At 33.6% G+C, this 21,496-nt stretch overlaps 1 protein-coding gene across 2 annotated transcripts in view; it reads right to left on the bottom strand.

The window, feature by feature from the left end:
* Positions 1–21,496, bottom strand: part of LOC149774889 (matrilin-1-like) — a 30,033-nt gene that overhangs the window by 2,826 nt on the left and 5,711 nt on the right. For both annotated transcript variants that reach the window (XM_089944631.1, XM_089944632.1), the window contains exons 4-12: positions 18,717–18,782; positions 13,495–13,746; positions 12,544–12,852; positions 8,408–8,425; positions 6,789–7,352; positions 5,244–5,417; positions 4,449–4,586; positions 3,750–3,812; positions 1,404–1,569 (exon numbers count right to left, since the gene is read on the bottom strand). In XM_089944631.1, coding sequence (XP_089800757.1) covers positions 1,404–1,569; positions 3,750–3,812; positions 4,449–4,586; positions 5,244–5,417; positions 6,789–7,352; positions 8,408–8,425; positions 12,544–12,852; positions 13,495–13,746; positions 18,717–18,782 — 1,750 coding nt within the window. The remainder of the gene's footprint in view (positions 1–1,403; positions 1,570–3,749; positions 3,813–4,448; positions 4,587–5,243; positions 5,418–6,788; positions 7,353–8,407; positions 8,426–12,543; positions 12,853–13,494; positions 13,747–18,716; positions 18,783–21,496) is intronic.

A 21,496-nucleotide genomic window follows, 5' to 3' on the forward strand; every position in this document is an offset into this window, starting at 1 on the left:
ACCAGCTACAACTTATACTGAATATTAGTTACCAGCTCCAACTTATAAAGAACATCAGTTACCAGCTCCAACTTATAACATCAGTTACCAGCTCCAATTTATAATGAATATCAGTTACCAGGTCCAACTTATGATAAACATCAGTTACCAGCTCCAACGTATAATGAACATCAGTTACCAGCTCCAACGTATCACAAACATCTGTTATCAGATCCAACTTATAATAAACATGAGTTATCGGATCCAGCTTATAATAAACATCAGTTACCAACTCCAACTTATAATAAACATCAATTATCAGATCCAATTTATAATAAAGATCATTTACCAGATCCAACCTATAATGAACATCAGTTACCAGCTCCAACTTATAAAGAACATCAGTTATCAGATCAACTTTCAATGAACATAAGTTACTAGTTCCAACTTATAATGAACATCAGGTATCAGATCCAACTTATAATGAACATCAGTTCCCAGCTCCAACTTATAATAAACATCAGTTACCAGCTCCAACGTATAATGAGCATCAGTTACCAGCTTCAACGTATAATGAACATCAGTTACCAACTTCAACGTATAATGAACATCAGTTACCAACTCAAACTTAAAATGAACATCAGTTACCAACTCAAACTTAAAATGAACATCACTTACCAGCTCCAACTTATAATGAACATCAGTTACCAGCTCCAACTTATAATGAACATCAGGTATCAGATCCAACTTATAATGAACATCAGTTCCCAGCTCCAACTTATGATGAACATCAGGTATCAGATCCAACTTATAATAAACATCAGTTACCAACTCCAGCTTATAATAAACATCAATTATCAGATCCAATTTATGATAAACATCATTTACCAGATCCAACTTATAATGAACATCAGGTATCAGCTCCAACTTATAATGAACATCAGTTACCAGATCCAACTTATAAAGAACATCAGTTATCAGATCAACTTATAATGAACATCAGTTACCAGATCCAACTTATAATGAACATCAGATATCAGATCTGTTTTAGACATTCTTCAAGAGGAGAAATTAGAATTATTTAAATAAATATACCCTTTGCATTCTTTAATCAGCTTCATTCATAATTTTAATCATGACTCCCTTTTCGGTGCTCTAGGTGTCATTTGAAGGAGGAGAAATGTTCTTTTTCAACGCTGAATCATTTATTTTGAGTTAGACTTGTGAGAAGTTAAGCTGTCAATAGTGTACTAAGGATAAATGGTGCATAGGGCGGCGATGATGCACCTATGGGTTTTGGCGCCCCAAGATATTTGGCTTTCGTACATGACACACATCTGTATTTATAATTTGTCTTTATATATTCATTTGGTAATTGGTGTTCCGAATATCTTGTCATGGCAATGTATAGTCAAGAATCTTACGTGTAGTTTCCGGTTGAGGCCTGTATACCCTTTATGACATTGTAATTAGTGCAGAATCCGCAGAACTCTGCACAATTTTCTTGAGCCCAGGTGCGATAACTCTTCTCTGTACACGTGTTATTGTTATATTCGTGGCAGTTATTAAGCCTGTTCCGGCACACACCGTCTGACAAAATACAATGCAATTTATGCATTAATTGAGTCCAATATCTCTTGATCGATGCACAAGCAATTTAGAAAAACTTACGCGAATGAATAAATCTCAATTTAATTAAGGTGATGTCGTTTATAAGTTTATCGATTAAATCCTTCATTTGGATATTTTATTGCTGCTTATTAAATAGCATGGGATTGGACACTGTTTAACCATCTGATCTATTTCCTTTCCCAGAACATAAAAATATGTTCCTGGGGTGATATTAGTTTTGTAAAGACAAATTTAAACGTATTGTTATCTATATCTATACTATGCATATTATTTTCACATCTATATTTGAAAGGGCCATTTAGTTAATAACAATTTAAATACTAATTTTCTTATCGATCTAAGATCGCACCTTAAAGACGAGTCATTCTTATATAGTGCGTACTTGATTAAAAAAGTCCCAATGCTGAGATGCAATGAAATTCAAGAAAGCATCACGTGATCTGACTTCAGGACATGAGTTCTTGAAAAGGTCAGGCTGACCTAATTCCTGATCAGTCAGTGTTAAAACAGCTAATCGGGTTTACGAGTTGAGATTATTATTGAATCCATATATATTGTGTTTCAGTAATCTATACAAGAGAATTATTACGTGGAATTGTACATTCCTAGTCTTAATATTAATTATGGAAGGATATTTGGTTGTGATCATTTATTTACTTTAATAATCATTCGCTGAAATTAGTGCTCTAGCATTCATTTAAAGGCATTTTGATCTATAACAGCTATTAGGAATTACCGTGAATTTATTTAAGGACATTTTTGCATTATATCACTGGGATTCAAGAATACATAACACATTAGTGAAAGTCATTCGGAATAACATTGGAACTCATTCGGATTACTCGATACCTTGGACTTGATGCAGCATTTAGGATTTCACACACTTTGTAATTTAGAGACAAATTATAATTTTCAGCTTTACAAAACTTGTTGTTTTTCACTCTTTTTTTTACTTGTTTTAAGACCATAGAGTCATAATCTATCTGAAAACTATGTCATACTTGTTTTAAAAGGCATGTACTATTTTAAGTTAAAACAAAAGAAACATATACGTCTATAATTAGATCAACAATTAATAAGAGGGGGAAAAGAACAGTCATTTTATTGGTTACAGTCACTTTGGTCCATTTCTTTTATTTTGTTATTTTTAATACAGATTTATTCCTTAAAATATGATTAGAAGTACGTAAAATGCTAAGTTTCATAGATATATTTTTGAACATACGGGAATGTTATTGAGTTTGTTTCATTACTTAGTTCTACATCGCATTTTAGTAATACATCTAGCGTCAGATAAGGCGCGAGTTGAAAGACAGCGAGAAAAAGCTGGGATCTTTGAATATTAAATAAGGTGCAGTTGAAGAGTACTGTTCTGCATTAAAGTAAGCTAACTCTGTGAAGACTGGATGGGGGTGTCGATGTTATGTGTGTATCTATTAATGTGATGATTTCTAACAACATATATTGATGGCCTGTAAAGATTGGATTAAATAAACATTTTCAAAAATTGATAGATTAGAAGCATTTTGGACATCACCATAGAGAAAGAGAGTTCCAAAAACAATCGTATGTGGGGCAAAAAGACATCTGACAAATCTGGTAAGGTACGAACTGATGTGGTGCTTTGAGTGTTGCGAAGACGGTACCGAGGTGCCTTGCATTTCCTTTGTGGAAGACAATCGCTTAAATAGGTACTTGATTAGTTATAATCGAATATGTTATGGACAATTTCATCTTTTTCCTTCGTTACACACGAGTTTTCGAATCAGTAAAGAAACTCTTAGAACAATAAATCGGTAGACCTGTAACGATTCGTGCAGGTTCTATCTCAATTTTTCCAACGTTTTCTAATTTTACAATGTTTTCGAACATCTGACAATGAAGATTTTTTTGTCGTGAACCAAAATAATAACTAAACTAATGCCAAAGAGACGATGATAATTCTACCAAATATTATTATTATTTGCATTATTATTATTATTATTATTATTATTATTATTATTGGCTCTGTGTGTGTATGTGTGTTTCTCAATCACACTGAAAGTTGCGTGTTGAAGAAACGTAACTATTAAATCAGTCGTTAAAATATTTTTGGTTTTCCCTTGAAATCGTTTAAGAAAAATGAAATACGCACTTACCCGATGTTGAAGTTGACGGCGGGGTCGCTGTGGTTGGCTTCTCGTGAGGAAGGGTACCATTGCCTTGCAAAATATAGATATATCAACATCTATTACTTTTTGATAAAAGACAAGGAAATAAGATGCTAAGATGCTAAGAGAAATTCTACCAGTCTTTTAACCCATGAACCGCCATTATACTGTAATATCGTTGGCATCATGTGGAGCCTTGCTAAAGTTTTGTCCGTCTTAGATATTTTGGCTAAAGCTTAACAACACGTTTTGTCTTCGGCTTATGTTTTATTATTCGCTGTCCTTGGTTTTGTTATATCAGCATTTACAACCACCCACCTCGGACACTCGTATTCAGATATTTGAAAGTTATTCTCGTGCTGAAAGACACTCCTTTTTGTTTGTAATAAAAGACTGCATAGGTTTTATTGCGAAGGCATTCCAAATTCTGAAGTTTACTCTGAATTGTTGGAGCGGAATATTTAATCAATACAGATAATTAGAAAATCCAAAATATTTTGTTCTTTTACTTTTTCCGATAAATAGTTTATTCAATTGTCCGTCATAGCTGAACATTTTGTTGGTTGCATTTAATGCTTTGGGAGAGTCTTCAAAATTCGTCTGTCACCTCCAGCATTGCATAAACTGTACGACAGAGTTTGGCTTTTCAAATTATAACAGATGCCAATCTCCCTCTAAGTTACATACCACAAAGTGCACAGTATTTCTTGCAGTGTTCGGTGGTCCACTGTATCATACTAATCTCCGTACAAATGTAAGTCCCATACTCATGGCAGTTTGTAATCTTATCACCACAAGGAGCTTCCGTGGTCGTTCCTGTCATTGCTAAAGAGAATTTTAAGTTTGTAACAATATAGTATAAAAAAGTATATTTCAAACATTAAGACAATGTGATAAAATATTATATCAAAGAAATAATAATAATACTAATACTAATAATAATAATAATTTTAATAATAATAATAATAATAATAATAATAATAATAATAATAATAATTATTATTATTATTATTATTAGTGGCACACGTACTACTACTACCTATATTATTATTATTATTATTATTATTATTATTATTATTATTATTATTATTATTATCCGAAGAAATTGTACGGTCTAATGTTTTTAGGTATGATCGTTCTTCTTTATTAGTGTTTTGATGTTAGTAATGTGTTGAAATCCTTGCTCGCTGTAAAAACAAAGGATGAAGATAGAGGGTGGCCAAATTGCCATAGAAGACGTTAATGTGATGGTGGTAATGGTAGTAGCAACATCTTTGGCGGATATAGCACTAGTAGTAATGGTGGTGGTGGTGGTTAGGTTAGAAGTAGTAGGAGTAGTAGCAGCAGTTGTTGTTGTTGATGATATTACTACTATTTTTTCATTATTAAAATCATTATTAAAATTGTCATTGTGTATTGTTCTTTTTGTTTTTAATGATTATGATGATGACGAATGTGGTGTTGGTGGAAATTATGACATACCGTAATGTGGACAGAACTCACAAAAGCGCATGCAATGCGCCCGCGCCCAAGGCTCGTAATCAGAACATGCGTCCCGGCCATACGTTTCGCAGCCATCAATCGCGTCAAAACAGCCGTGTCTAGTGGTATCTATTGATGATGTTGTCGTCATGAACGGGGTCTCAACTATTTGTACTGAATATGAAGAGAAAAAAAAGCATAAGCTATAAATAGTGGAGCTGAGTATTACGAAACATTTTCTAATTATACCGCGATACGTACCACGGTATACTGCAATTATAAAAGAGACCAACAATTTAATGATTCCGGGAAGGGAACTGACACTTAATAATAAAAGACATTCCATCTGTCAATAGCTGGAAAAAAATCTTTCCCTGATTGATAGCAAAATAACACCTTATTATAATCATTATAATATCTGAAATAAAAGAAATTATCCTGAGATAAAAAAAAATATCTCAGTTCAAAAGAAAATCATAGCCCCCCCCCCCAATTTAAAAGGTCAGTATCTTAAAGTACAAATGCGAAGTGTCTGTGTTAAATGTTGTAGAAGTTGTCATCTAAAAACTGTTACTAAAGTGGGATGATTTAGCTAACACTATTGCCGACACCTTGTAAAAGGTATTGTGCTGACACTATAGTTTGTTGATACAAATAGGAAGTGTTCACTCTAAAGCCTACAATTTACTAGCTACATTATTGATATAATAGATCAGGAAACTTTGAGTGGGATGCCAACATCCAAGCATGAAATTTACCAGAGAGAGCCAGTAAACAATAAACACACTTACTTAACAAAATAGATAATATTTAATTGCTTCCTAAATTACTGTAAACCATCAAAATAACTTCTATAAATAAAACACTGGTAAAGTTGTTTGATTTCTCCGTGCATTACTCTGTCAAAGAAAATAAAAGCACACCCAAATAATTAAAAAAGACCTGGCAAGTCCGAAGAAACTAGGTGAAACATTGAGGTCAGCCTTGTTCTGCCTGTAACACTCCAGAGCTCCAGAGGGAGTAGTGAAAAAGCATTCAGAAAATATACCTTTGAAATTACCTTTGCTATTAAAACCACTATTATAAGCAGATGTAGAATGAATATATATATATATATATATATATATATATATATATATATATATATATATATATATATATATATATATATATATATATATATATATATGAGAGAGAGAGAGCTAGCTAGCTTCTGCAACTGTCCAGATCAGAACGAAAAATACCGCCTATGTCATATTTTATCTTCTATTGTTCTGTCAACAATACAAATTGGGAGCAAACATGTATTGTTCTTATATATGATATCAATTTCAATCAACTATGTTGTAAAAGAATGAAGTTTGTCAGCTAAATATATAGAACATGCAGAAAGCATAAAGGCACACATGACGACGCAAATAAACTATGGTAAAATAGATGACTGAAGATAAGAGACAAGAGGAGTTAAACCAAATATCTAAAACCACTTTTTATATCTTGGTCACGTACATTTTAATTTGAATTTTCAAAGTATGTTGGAATTACCTCCGCAAGTGGAATGTGCCACAATAGCATCCAAAGTCTTCAACGTATCAAAGTCTCCAACCTCGAAGACATACTTCGTTCTTGGATCGGGAGCTGACGCTATTGTCTCAAGTTCCTGTCTGTTTGTGTGGTTGCCGACGCCTATTGCAAAAACCGTTATTCCATGGTCCTTTAACAACATAGCTTGAATTTTTGTTGCATCTGGATTTTTAGACAGTCCGTCAGTGACAACGATGGCAATATTTGGCGCAGTTGCTCTATCGTATGCAAAACCGTCCGTCCGCAACGTTTCCAGTGCGGTGGCTGTGTTCGTTCCTCCTTGGGAATAAACTAGCTGGTTAATGGCTGCGATTAGTTCACTTTTCATATGATACCTGTTCAGCTGAAATTCTATTTTGGGACGGTCATTAAAGACAATCAGACCAACATTGGTGTAACTGGTTCCAATGTCAAAGAAATCGACGACCTGCTGAACAAACTGTTTCATCTTTTCAAAGTTTTCACTACCGACGCTTCCAGACGAGTCAAGAAGGAAGACTACATCCGCAACTTTTGCAATACACGCTGAAATTTGTTTAAATTACAATTAACACGGTGATATTTATAGATATAAAGCGTAAAATGTCTTCCACTGAAACTGTATTTTCCCAAAAAGAGTTAAAAATATGCATGGAAGAGAAAAGCGAATAACTTTCATTAGCGATGTTGCTGTACCTGCTTACTTTTAATTAACCATTTTGAAAGAATGGTTCTTTTCTCACGAGGACCTAATGATACCCCCCCCCCCCAAAAAAAAGAAAAACCAAAGCAACATTTAGAGATATAAATTATTTAAATTCGCCGCATTCTTGTACTGATAGACATAACAGTCATCATAAGATCAAAACTTCTGTTATCAAAAGGTACGAGTATTACCAGTACCTATATTTACCCTAATGTACCAGTATTACCGGTACATATAGTTACCATAATGTACGAGCGTTACCAGTAGCTGTAGTTACCATAAGGTACGAGTATTAACGGTACCTATAGTTACCATAATGTACGAACATTACCAGTACTTATAGTTACCATAATGTACGAGTATTCCAGGTACCTATAGTTACCATAATGTACGAGTATGACAGATGCCTATAGTTACCATAATGTACGAGTATTACCGGTTCATATAGTTCTTGCTTATTTTAATATGCGTCTTCCAAGATATGGCAAACAGTCTATTTTGAACAAGGCGAGTCTTCTTCATTTAAACAATCCAACCAACGGCACGCAGACACGGTGGCTTTACACCATTTTAAAAGGTTTGAAAAGAAAATTCACTTAACAGTCAATAACTAACAGAAAAAATAAATAGAGCTAGTAAACACACACACACACACACACACACACACACACAACCAAAATGAGGGAATGGGGAAATACTCAATCTGAAGGGCATCGAATCCGGCCGTTCTACTGTCGATACAATTCAGGCATTGAAGCTTTATCCCTTTATCAAATTAAATGTGTTGATGTTTAGATGCTTATATTAAAAGCCATTTACTCTTCTGAAATATCATATCGTTAAATGAAATCAAACTATGTACCACTTGACTGAAGTCAATCAAATTTATACTTACTCATTGTAGGTCTGATGGCTGTAAAATATAGTGAAAAGTGTGATAGTTCAACAATATTCAAGGACAACATACCTAAAAGTGTCACTGTACCACTAAAATTATCACTGTACCACTAAAATTGATCACTGTACCACTAAAATTATCACTGTACCACTAAAATTGATCACTGTACCACTAAAATTATCACTGTACCACTAAAATTGATCACTGTACCACTAAAATTATCACTGTACCACTAACATTTATCACTGTACCACTAAAATTATCACTGTACCACTAAAGTTACATTGTATAATTGTTTTAAATCAGCTTATTTAATGTTGAAAGTGTTCATCTATGGTTATGTTAAACTAACACTATGTTATTAGAAGAACAACGCATAAAAACAGCACGCATGTGCTAATTCTGAATTTAAAATAACCAAGAAATACAAAAGATTTATTCTTAATAAAATCTAAACTGAATATGACTCTCAGATGTCATGTGTGAAGCATACCTATGATAGCATTAGAGCGGGAAAACAATGCCTCAAGCATATACATTGTAAATGGATCCTTTTCCAGATTAGTTTGACTTAGCGAAGAAAAGATGAGTGTAAATTATATTCATAATCAAAAGGTGTAGAGGGCTTCGTTGATAAATAGTACTTTTAAACATGCTAATTTTTACCACAAAAGATAATACGAAAAAATGTTTGGGTTATATTAATTTTTGTATTGGCTGCTCTTTTGTTGTTATATTGAGAGTGCTTTGAATGGTTTAATTCAGGCGGTGTATACTCTAACTTTCAGGCTTTGAAAGTGAGAGTAAAACAAAGCTCCACTCCCTTCGAATATTTTCCGAGACAGTACAAATGTACTCTCACCTCGGTTTGATCAGCGACACTGAATACAGACAGGAATGACTTGAGTTGAGAAATACACTTAATACAGACAGGAATGATGAGAGTTGAGTAATATTTTAAATACAGACAGAAATGATGGGAGTAGACAAATAGAGAAATACAGACAGGAATGACAAGAGTTGAGAATTACACTAAATAGAGACAGGAATGATGGGAGAAGAAAGATACACAAAATACAGAAAGATTAGAGAAATATACTAAATACAGACAGAAATGATGGGAGAGGAGACATACACGAAATAAAGACAGGAATGACGGGAGTAGAGAAATACACTAATTACAGGCATGAATGATGAAAGTCGAGAAATACACGAAATGCAGACAGGAATGATGGGAGTAGAGAAATAAACGAAATACAGGCAAGAATGATGGGAGTAGAGAAATATACGAAACACAGACAGAAATGATGTGAGTAGAGAAATACACGAAATACAGACAAGAATGATGGGGGTAGAGAAATACACGAAATACAGACAGGAATGATAAAAGTCGAGAAATATACGAAATACAGACAGGAATGATGCGAGTAGAGACATACATAAAATGAAGACAGGAGTGATGGGAGCAGAGAAATACATTAAATACGGACGGGAATGATGGAAGTAGAGAAATACACTAAACACAGACAATAATAATGGGAGTAGAGAAATACACCAAACACAGTCATGAATGATGGGAGAAGAGAAATAAAGTAAACACAGACAGGTATGATGGCAGTAGAAAAATACACTAAATTCAGACAAGAATGATGGGAGTAGATAAAATACATTAAACACAGACAAGAACGATGGGAGTAGAGAAATATACTAAATTAGATATTCACAAAGAATATGTATCTTAAATAAATTCCAGTAATGTAAAGAAAATGACTCTAAACCTGACAATACCCTCGTAATACCTGAGAGTAAAATTAACACATGTAGACACTAAGAGAGAGAGAGAGAGAGAGAGAGAGAGATTCATTAAATAATCAATAATAATGATGACAAATTTATAAGATACAACTTTATATTTTTGAAAACTAAGCGTCCATTTTGAACAAGAAAAAGTTGGTAACACGTGGTCTAGTCTTAAAAAAGGAACAGGTGACATTATATTTACACTGAACCATCAACTTTAACCATTTCTGTGTTATTTAGCGATACATAGCTAAATTACTACAATGTATCGTTTACGTTACTGGTAAGAATATCGTATCCGTGAAAATCTCTACATACAGAAAATTCCCACAAAATTAACGTCAGTTATCACCAGCATAATAATCAAAACAAACACCATTAAACGGATAGAAAACCCATATATTAAAATAGTAACTACTCACGTGTCCGTTCCGTCACTTCTTTGTGAGTACATGTCCATGTCCGTCCATTTTTGAATATATATACATACATACATACATACATACATACATACATACATATATATATATATATATATATATATATATATATATATATATATATATATATATATATATATATATATATATATATGTATGTATGTATGTATGTATATATATATATATATATATATATATATATATATATATATATATATATATATATATATATATATATATATATATATATATATATATATATATATATATGCGTGTGTGTGTGTATGTATGTGTGTGTGTGATGCACGAGTTGTCTGTTTCTGTCCGTATTTCCAATCTCTTTCTATGGTTTCCTATAGCTGCATTATTCTGTTCAGTGCGGACACATATTACGAGACATTGAGAACTGACCTTTAAGGTTTCACTTACCCATAACGCAAAAGAGACGCGATTTATCCAGTTTAACCAAAGCATATGAACTAAAGGAACCACCATTTCTATTACACAAGTAGTGCTAGAAAATTCTTAATCATCCATGCAAGAATTATAAATAATAATAATTCACTAAATAATGATGTGTCAACCTCTTGTGTGCTTGTGACGAGGCACCTAAAACCACACTACATTCTTAGAGTGTAACAGTATGTAGTCTATCGCAGGAAATTAATAATCAATAAAATATTATTTTCGTATTTAAAATAAACCTCATCGCAATCTCACCTACCCTAATTATTAGAACAGTTTATGAAGTTTAACACGTGTCGTTATCGCCTTTGCATTTCAATTTTTTTTGGTATGATTTTTGCATTATTTTCTTATGTGGTTTGAAAGTATATTCTGTATTGTCACTGATATATTTTAACTGTCGTCATCGGAGTACTACTGTCCTTGGATCCGCGACAATCGCGGTTCTCCACCTCCCTTCCAGTTTGTATCAAACACCACCGACTCTAAAATAGTGCAGAATATCTCCTTGCTTTTGTTCAGTACTTTCAGTAAATCATTTACTTCGCATCTAAGCATTCCTACTCCGTTTCCTTCACATCTTACTATTCATACTCTATTTCCTTCACCTCTAAGTATTCATACTCTATTTCCTTCACATCTTAGTATTCATACTATGTTTCCTTCACATCTAAGCATTCATACTCTGTTTCCTTCACATCTTAGTATTCATACTCTGTTTCCTTCACATCTTAGTATTCATACTCTGTTTCCTTCATATCTAAGCATTCATACTCTGTTTCCTTCACATCTTAGTATTCATACTCTGTTTCCTTCACATCTTAGTATTCATACTCTGTTTCCTTCATATCTAAGTATTCATACTCTGTTTCCTTCACATCTTAGTATTCATACTCTGTTTCCTTCACATTTTAGTATTCATACTCCGTTTCCTTCATAAGCACGTATGAACCGAAAGGTTCAAAGCCATGAAACCAGTAGGCGACTTTTAAGACCAACCCCAATCGTATATCTTGCAAGGAAAAAAAACCAATCTTCAGTGTTTATGATAACTTTTCGATATTAAGCAAGTAACTAACATGAATAGACGAACGGACGAATGAAATGACAGTGTGTTTTATTCTTGGGTTTTTTCGTTTGATTGCAAAAAATACCCGAATAAACAGGATCACGAATAGCTCGCCCCTATACTGATCAGCTAATTCATCCATCAAATACCTTGATTTGACACTCACAAAGTATCATTTTAAAATCAAACCTTCTGCACTCTAGAAGTGGTAACGAACGAATCCCCATTTGAATAGAATATTTAAGATTTGAGTTTCAGTACGTACTAATTAAATGCTACCCTTAACCTTCAGAATGAACTGGAGATGTGTATTAGAGGTGTGGACTGTGCCTTATCAAAAAGAGTTTCTATTAATGTACCTTCACAAGCAGCTTGTGTCAGTTGTTTTACCATGCCACTAAGAGCGTTGAAATCGTCCACGTGGAACACTTGTTTAGTATCTTTAGCAATGCCATTCAATTCATCCATGTTTGTTTGACTGCCCACTCCTATGGCAAAGACTAGAATACCGCTGTCTCTGGCCGCCTTGGCCGTTTGCTGCGTTAGGTTCGGCTGAGTGGACAGTCCGTCAGTAATAACAATGGCGGTTCTTTTAGCGCCAGGGCGCATACCTTGGAACCCTTCTGCAGTTAGTAAGGTCAATGCTTTCTCAGTTTCTGTGGAACCACCTAAAGTTAAAATGGTGGATAAAAAACCCTATATTGGTTATATCAAAAACATATATTCATAGGCTACGTGATTACTGATTTTGTAAGGTACGAGTTGCTGGGTTTTTGCAAAGATAAATCGTTTTTGTTAATGTTAGCTTAATCTCATGATTTGCAAACCTCTTAACATTTGCCATAAGTACAAAAATCTATCTTGAAATATGTGACACATATTCAGTTATTAAGTAAATAAATAATAAGTAAACAATATAACAAAATGTTTACAAATGATGGATTTGTCAAACATTTACACGTTCTTTATTACGTGGAATTTTATTAAAAAAAAACACTCTCCCGAACCCACTTTGAAAATTATATTTAAATCGGTATCTGTATATACAGTTGTATATATCGCGTGTGTGTATACCTACATATGTACATACATGCTTACAAGCACACATACGTATGTAGGTACTTGCATATATACATAAACATTCCCTGTACATGTTTTTTAATAAAGAGCCTCAAATGGCGACTAGTTATTCTATATACCCCAACAAATATCACCACCCCAACTCCCACACACTTTTTTGTCATTTAATTATTGAAGAAGACAATGCCCTTGCCTTCGTATTGATCTATGAAACATTCTTTAGAATTTACCCGTTGTATATCCGATATTGTCCACCGCCTGTTCTAATTCATGAAGCGTGTGGTTATCTCTAATCCTTATTTGCATAATGGCATTGGTGTTGTAAGTGATGAGTCCAACACGTGTCTGGTTGGGACCTGGACCGATGTTCAAACTCCTAATGACGGTTTTAACAAAGTCCTTCACTAAGTTAAAATTAGCCTGACCGACGCTGCCCGAGGCATCCAGAACGAAGACTATCTCCTCTGCACTGAGAATGCATGCTAAAGAAGAAATGAAAACACAAAGACGGTATCAAGTCTGGGGAAATTTGAAATGAATTACACATGCCCTCTCCAAAAAGTCGTATTAGCTAAGTACGAAAATTACATTCGATAAATTATGTGTAGCTAGAGAGGTATAAAGAATTCTGTATTCAATGGGTAAAAACAATCCAGGTACTCCGATCTGATTAAAATCAGATCTCGACTGTCCTAAGTAAAGGTCTGACAGCGTCTGCTTAGGAGTTAGGTTCTGGTGACCTTTGAATTAGCCAATGTAAACTTTTAGAAATCTAAAAGTGAATAAAATCGTTCGACGCGGACTGATGCTCTTCAGCCATACTGTTCAGTCTCCCAGACTGAAGGTATAACACTTCCTCTGATTGGTTGATAAACGTAGTGATCATACCCAATTATGTAACATAATTTAGAACAAATCATGAGGCAGAGCATGAAAACGTTTTCTGAGTTCCAGACTTAGGAAGTCCGAGGACAGCTAAGTTCCACCCCCTTCGCTAGCTATCTGTTTCAGCGTAACTAACTTTTCTGGTGAACACGAAGATCAGCGACATTATGCAGACTGGAGTATGGATGAGAGAATCGACCTTAAAGCCAAAGCAGTAATTAACAGAATATATACTGTAAATACAGTTCATTAATGAATAACCTTAACCGCTGCATCATTCTGTGTGTGTGTGTGTGTGTGTGTGAGAGAGAGAGAGAGAGAGAGAGAGAGAGAGAGAGAGAGAGAGAGAGAGAGAAAGGAAGGAAGGGTGAGCTGCATTAAATAGTTAAAGACAACATAAGAGAAAACACAACGGTTTTCGATACATTTTCACGCAATGACTTTATGTCTATAAACCTTGAGCATCCTTTGAAAAATCAAACTCAGAAAATTCGAAAAAAAAAATGTAGAGAAAGGAATTGTAATATGCTGTTTAGTTATGCTACAGAAATATGTGCCGCTATATATTTTTTTAATCGACATTTCAGGTATTTATTTGACACCACCTGACTTCTAGTTTACACAGTCTGTCTCAGTAGATATAAATTTAATCTCTCTCTCTCTCTCTCTCTCTCTCTCTCTCTCTCTCTCTCTCTCTCTCTAATCCAAGCAGTAAAGGATTTCCAAAACTCTTCGGTTACAGGACAATGATAAAATAGTTATTCAATATTTTCAACTTCCTTTTCAAAAACGTTACAGGTATCAACGATCTTTCCCCCAGAAAATTGATTTGTTGCGATAATCATATGATTGTGTGTGTGTGTGTGTGTGTGATTTAGATTATTAACGTAGCTTTAAAAATTTTCCAGTCATATCGCTACGATGTATGCAGTTTGGCGGTGTATTGTGATGTCTAGTACTGGGGCATCATGTCCCATACATGTAGCATGATGTCTCACCCAATCACATTATCCTAACACCAGGCCGACCAGTCCTAACGCTAACCTCTTAATGCTGAACGCCAAGCGAGGCAGCTGCTAGTACCATTTTGATAACTCTTTGTTATGACTCAGCCGGGGTTCGAACCCGCGACCTCCCGCATCCGAGGCGGACGCTCTAGCCACTTCAATAATATTTTTACATGAATGTCAACTGGAAAACGACTGAGTTTATATCTTTGATACGCTTCTTTGCTCAAATTAGAGATTTTCTTTACAGGTTTGATCTCATACCTGGAACCTTCATTTTAACCAAGCCTCATATTTTCCATAAAGTATATTTGTTCTTCTTTTTAATAAGTCATTATATACAGATTTTAAATTCTTAATAGTACATTTTTTCTGAATTGACGTTGGCAAGAGCGTTCCTTTTGTTAATATAATTATATATTGGATTTAACAACGACCAGTTATTTTTTTTAAAATAATTTAAAAATATTCATTGAAATTATTATTGTGAGCAAAAAGTATAATAATGATCATTGATTACTAAAACAAATCAAACATCTTATTCCGTGTGATTGCCATTTGGTATAAAAATGAAAGCTCATAATATCAGCAAAATTTTGAATAAAATGAGAAAAGTATTAATCCCAAAACGAGGGTTCCTTTTTCCATTTCCTAAGACAATGATCATATCTTGCCAAATTTTCTTTTATAACGAATCCATTTATAATTGTAAATTTTGTCTATATACACATCACCAATATGTATGTATATACATATATATATGTATATATGTATTCTAACCTGTATGACATTATTATTTGTATTAAAGTATCAATTCTGCCTACTATTATCAAGCATTCTTCCATATCTTATGGATAGCACTTTCCGTTCTGTCTGGTGTATATTTATAATTCTGTATCTCTATCTCTCTCTCCCTATATATATATATATATATATATATATATATATATATATATATATATATATATATATATATATATATATATATATATATATATATATATATATATATATATATATATATATATATATAAATAATCAATGATTTGATCAAATCTTTCTTTTTTATAAGGTACCAATTTCTCCTCATCCAGCAATCCATCAGTGCTTTTAAACCTTCTTTTAATTTATTCGAACAATTTAACTTTGCATATCATCTAAACTTAAGGAGATCTCTATTACTAAAAGTCGAAAGAATTAAGCAGAAAAATTATTTCAGTATATGAGTATTTTTTTCTTCTTCTTCTGAAAATGGGTTCCTTTTTCTCCCATTGACTTTGCATTTTAACATATTACAATGTAAACCAGAGACTGATGCAAAACCGTTAAGTGTTTCATTGGTAGACCTAGAAGATTCTGAACAGCCATCCAAAAGTAAAAAGACATCATTCGCGCACTAGCTCAGTTTAAATTCTCTGTCATTTTTAAATACACTGGTAATATCTATGTTAGTTATGCGATCAAAAGAAAGAAATTTTATTCAAATAATAAATAGGTATGGGGCTAATGGGTCTCCTTGATGGCACCTTCTCGCTAACTGAAAGAAATGAGAGATGGCCATTGTTAATGACACATAATTAAGGCTTGTTGCAAAATATTCTGAACCACTAACAAACAGAATAACCAAAGTTAAAAGATTTCAGAGTATTTTCCAAAAAGTCCCATTCGACAGAGTGAAATGCATTTTGACAATCAGTTAGTAAGAGAATAGACTGATCTGTCTTGTCGAGGTGGTACATAAAAACATGTAAAATTCTAGTATTGTAGTCAATAAATTTCTCTTTCACAAAACCTTTTGGATTATCACTTATAATAGAAGGAAATACATTCTTAAGCCTATTTGATATTGAAGATGATTTTTATTATTGTCTTCAAGTAATAAAATAGGTATCAAAATTTCTTATGTATCTTCTTTTGGAATGCATTCGATAATTCCCTGTACTTGAAATTCGGAGACAGCTTTTTTTATCATACCCCAAGCTAATCAGATTCACAGCATGTGATACGTTACCCTGCTATCATATCAAAGATATTTAATTGCAAAAATTGCATGCAGAGTAAGCTAACTATGTCGTACATTGATTGTATACGATATCGAATTCTCGATAATCACTTTTCTTTTTTTACGGAAATATCATATGAAAATTTAAGTGAAGTTAGGATATGCTTCTGTATTTATCCTTGAGATGACAAATATTTACTTAATTCACTCTTCTTCCAATATTGCTCGTAGTTTGAAGAAGAAAACAATTTTTAATCCACTCATCGTCTTCCGATATTGTTCGCAAATTGAAGAAGAAAAAAAATATTATCTCAATAATGCCGCTCTGAAAGAATAATTTTCCTAACGACTTTTAAACGTTTATTTTCAATCGATAGCATTTTTCTATATTTTGAAGTACTATTTATTCTTCTCCTCCTTAAAATCATAACGCATTTTTTTATACCTGCAATTGACTTTTTTTCCGACACCAGAGTGACTTTTGTTCCGGTGGCTACAAAGTTTCTACAAGGTATAAAATATAAAGGGGAAGATGGGCTATTACCTCGACGGTAATTTAACAACGTTTTAAAAACGTATTCTTTGCGTAACGAGAGTATTCTGTCATTATATCCCTAACATCCGTTCAAAAGCTCGTGACGGTGACGATTTCGCCCAACAGGTATATATATTTATGTGTACATTGGCATAATCCTGGCAATTTAATGCAAAGAAAATTTAGATATACCGCAAAAAATCATCCAAAATTATGATAAAGGAAAAGAAAAGTAAACTCCTTCAAATTCAAAGACAGATTTTATACATAAATCACATGCTTTTAAAAGGTTAAAAACCTTGACCCCTAGAACAACATCACAAGACGAATCCCAGGAGAAAAATATTACATTAATTAGGCATCTCCTACAACATATAGTATGTAGTATCGGGCGTGAGGTTATGGGAGGTGAGATGAGATGAGAACTAGTTAATTAAAACTGAGAACAAAACATAAGTCATGGGATCTGCAATGGTTAATGACTAAAAGATCATATCAAATGTATCGGGCTAATCAGATCCGCATATGCGATGTTTGTATAACTTCTCAATAATACGGTCTTAGTCTGAGACAATCATTTTACAAAGAAATCATCGAACCTCGTGTAAAAGTGAACTTTACTCCTTTGTAAAACACCCATTGGAAAGATTGTCACTTTCCATTATGACCTCTCAACGAATTGCCACTAGTCGATTTTGTCGTCCGGTAAAATGTCGTATCGGTAAGTATCTCTTTAGGAGAAGTGTTACATTAGTGAGTTGTCCATTCGGCAGTTGTCGTGTGCACTTGTTTAATGTGGATGAATTGTAATCAGAAATGGGCGTTTTCGAATCCTTTTTATACTTTACTCAAATTCCCATGGCAAGACATAACATTTCGTCTGTGCGTGTTCCGTTTAACTCCAGACAAACTAAATGGTGTGCGATGGCATAGTTGAGTCTATGCTTTGCTTTTTTCGGATGGGATGCTACACACGAGAAAGGATGGGCCGTAAATAGGATAATGAAACATACAAATATTTACTTGTTTCGTTGCCTGTGTCCATCGGTGTAGATATTGTAGCTGCCTGTTCATCCAGAACGAGAAAACCTGAAAATTAAACGTATAAACAGATATCACTTTTTGTTCACGTTTGGAATTATTTACCTTAATCAACTTGCGGACCGCAAGGCAAGCCCGAATCGGGTTGCCACCGTGTGTCCTTAGAAAAGTTATCCAGCTAGTATTTCCTTGGAATCATATAGCTAATAAAGTGATAAAAGTGCCGTTAAAACCAATAAAACAAACTTCACCTCCCCCCCCCCAAAACCCCCGCATTAACATGTGTATATACCTCACCAAAGGTACGAAAATCACACGATATAGCCTGGAGATTAGAAAATTCTGATTTTGAGTTGGATATTGAATGTTCACTATCAGCCAGTCGAAAATGACCGTTGAAAAAACTCTGTAATTTGTGTTCATTTGAAGAAAAAAAAATCACCCGGAACATTATGTGATAGCAGATCTATGTTTCCGATGTTCGAGGTTGCGTGCGGAATTGACAAGGATAAACGCGTTAATACGAGATTTTAATGAAAAATCATATAACGTAATCGTGATCTTAGGCTCTAAGTCCACATTTTTTATATAGTGAAGCTTGAAGAAATTATCTTAAAGCTCGATTTCGAATTACATGCTTACGAATGCAGGTCTTTAATTGCTGAGTGATGGACCTTGATGCATTATTTTACCAAGAGGAAAGAAAATATTTTTATATTAGACTAAGTATGACGTTTTATAGTTCGACTCCCTTAAATGTGTAGAATTAGGACATGTTGGAAGTGATACAAAACTAATGTTGGACTTCCTTAAAATGTGTAGAATTAGGACATGTTGGAAGTGATACAAAACTAATGTTGGACTCCCTTAAAATGTGCAGAATTAGGGCACGTTGGAAGTGATACAAAACTAATGTTGGACTCCCTTAAAATGTGCAGATTTATGAAAGGTTGGAACTGATACAAGGTTAAATTTGGACTCCCTTAAAATGTTTAGAAGTAGGACATGTTGAGGTGATCCAAAATAACAATTTGACTCCCTTGAATTTTGTAGACTTAAAAGATGTTGAAGGTGATAGAGAAATAAAGTTTGACATTTATTTCTCAAAATTCAAATGTATTTCAATTATTATAATTAAAGTTTAAGCTAAATCAAGAGCATAGAATTGGAACACTGAATAGTCAATGTAAAAGACTCAGATTGATGTTTCATCGGAAACATGCATTTTAGAAATTAGCATGAAAGTCTAACAAAGTCATTTCATGTTATAAATTTCATTCAAGCATCCCATTGTCCAAGGATTATGAGAAAAACTCATCTCAGGCTGGATGGAACAGATGTTAGTTTCAATATATGCCTTATGTTACTACCTATACTACTTATTCTACTGCCACCAGAGTAATATGCACCAGTAAAGTGGGCTCTATGTTAATGGCTTGAAATTATAAGTCGAAAGATCATCGAGAATCCTGATTTGAAACGGTCATTATATGTAAAGAGAACAGCGAGAATCCTGATTTGACATAATCATAATAGGTAGAAAGAATAGCGAGAATCCTGATTTGACATGGTTATTATAGGCTGAAAGAACAGTGAGTTATAGGATGAAAGAATAGCGAGAATCTTGATTTGATATGGTCATTATAGGTAGAAAGAATAGTGAGAATCTTGATTTGACATGGTCATCATAGGAAGAAAGAATAGTGAGAATCTTGATTTGATATGGTCATTATAGGTAGAAAGAATAGTGAGAATCTTGATTTGATATGGTCATTATAGGTAGAAAGAATAGTGAGAATCTTGATTTGACATGGTCATCATAGGCAGAAAGAATAGTGAGAATCTTGATTTGATATGGTCATTATAGGTAGAAAGAATAGTGAGAATCTTGATTTGATATGGTCATTATAGGTAGAAAGAATAGTGAGAATCTTGATTTGATATGGTCATTATAGGTAGAAAGAATAGTGAGAATCTTGATTTGATATGGTCATTATAGGTAGAAAGAATAGTGAGAATCTTGATTTGATATGGTCATTATAGGTAGAAAGAATAGTGAGAATCTTGATTTGATATGGTCATTATAGGTAGAAAGAATAGTGAGAATCTTGATTTGACATGGTCATCATAGGAAGAAAGAATAGTGAGAATCTTGATTTGATATGGTCATTATAGGTAGAAAGAATAGTGAGAATCTTGATTTGATATGGTCATTATAGGTAGAAAGAATAGTGAGAATCTTGATTTGACATGGTCATCATAGGCAGAAAGAATAGTGAGAATCTTGATTTGATATGGTCATTATAGGTAGAAAGAATAGTGAGAATCTTGATTTGATATGGTCATTATAGGTAGAAAGAATAGTGAGAATCTTGATTTGATATGGTCATTATAGGTAGAAAGAATAGTGAGAATCTTGATTTGACATGGTCATCATAGGAAGAAAGAATAGTGAGAATCTTGATTTGACATGGTCATCATAGGAAGAAAGAATAGTGAGAATCTTGATTTGATATGGTCATTATAGGTAGAAAGAATAGTGAGAATCCTGATTTGACATGGTCATCATAGGCAGAATAGTGAGAATCCTTATTTGACAGGGTCATCATAGGTAGAAAGGACAGCGAGAATCCTGATTTGACATGGTTACTATAGGTTGAAAGAACAGCGAAAATGCTGATTTGACATGGACAGTATAGGTAGAAAGAACAGCAAGAATCCTGATTTGAAATGGTCATTATAGGTAGAAAGGACAGCGAGAA

The sequence above is a fragment of the Sinohyriopsis cumingii genome, unplaced genomic scaffold, assembly GCF_028554795.1.
Source record: "Sinohyriopsis cumingii isolate HCF-2022 unplaced genomic scaffold, ASM2855479v2 utg000088l, whole genome shotgun sequence".
Classification (NCBI taxonomy): Eukaryota; Metazoa; Mollusca; class Bivalvia; order Unionida; family Unionidae; genus Sinohyriopsis; species Sinohyriopsis cumingii.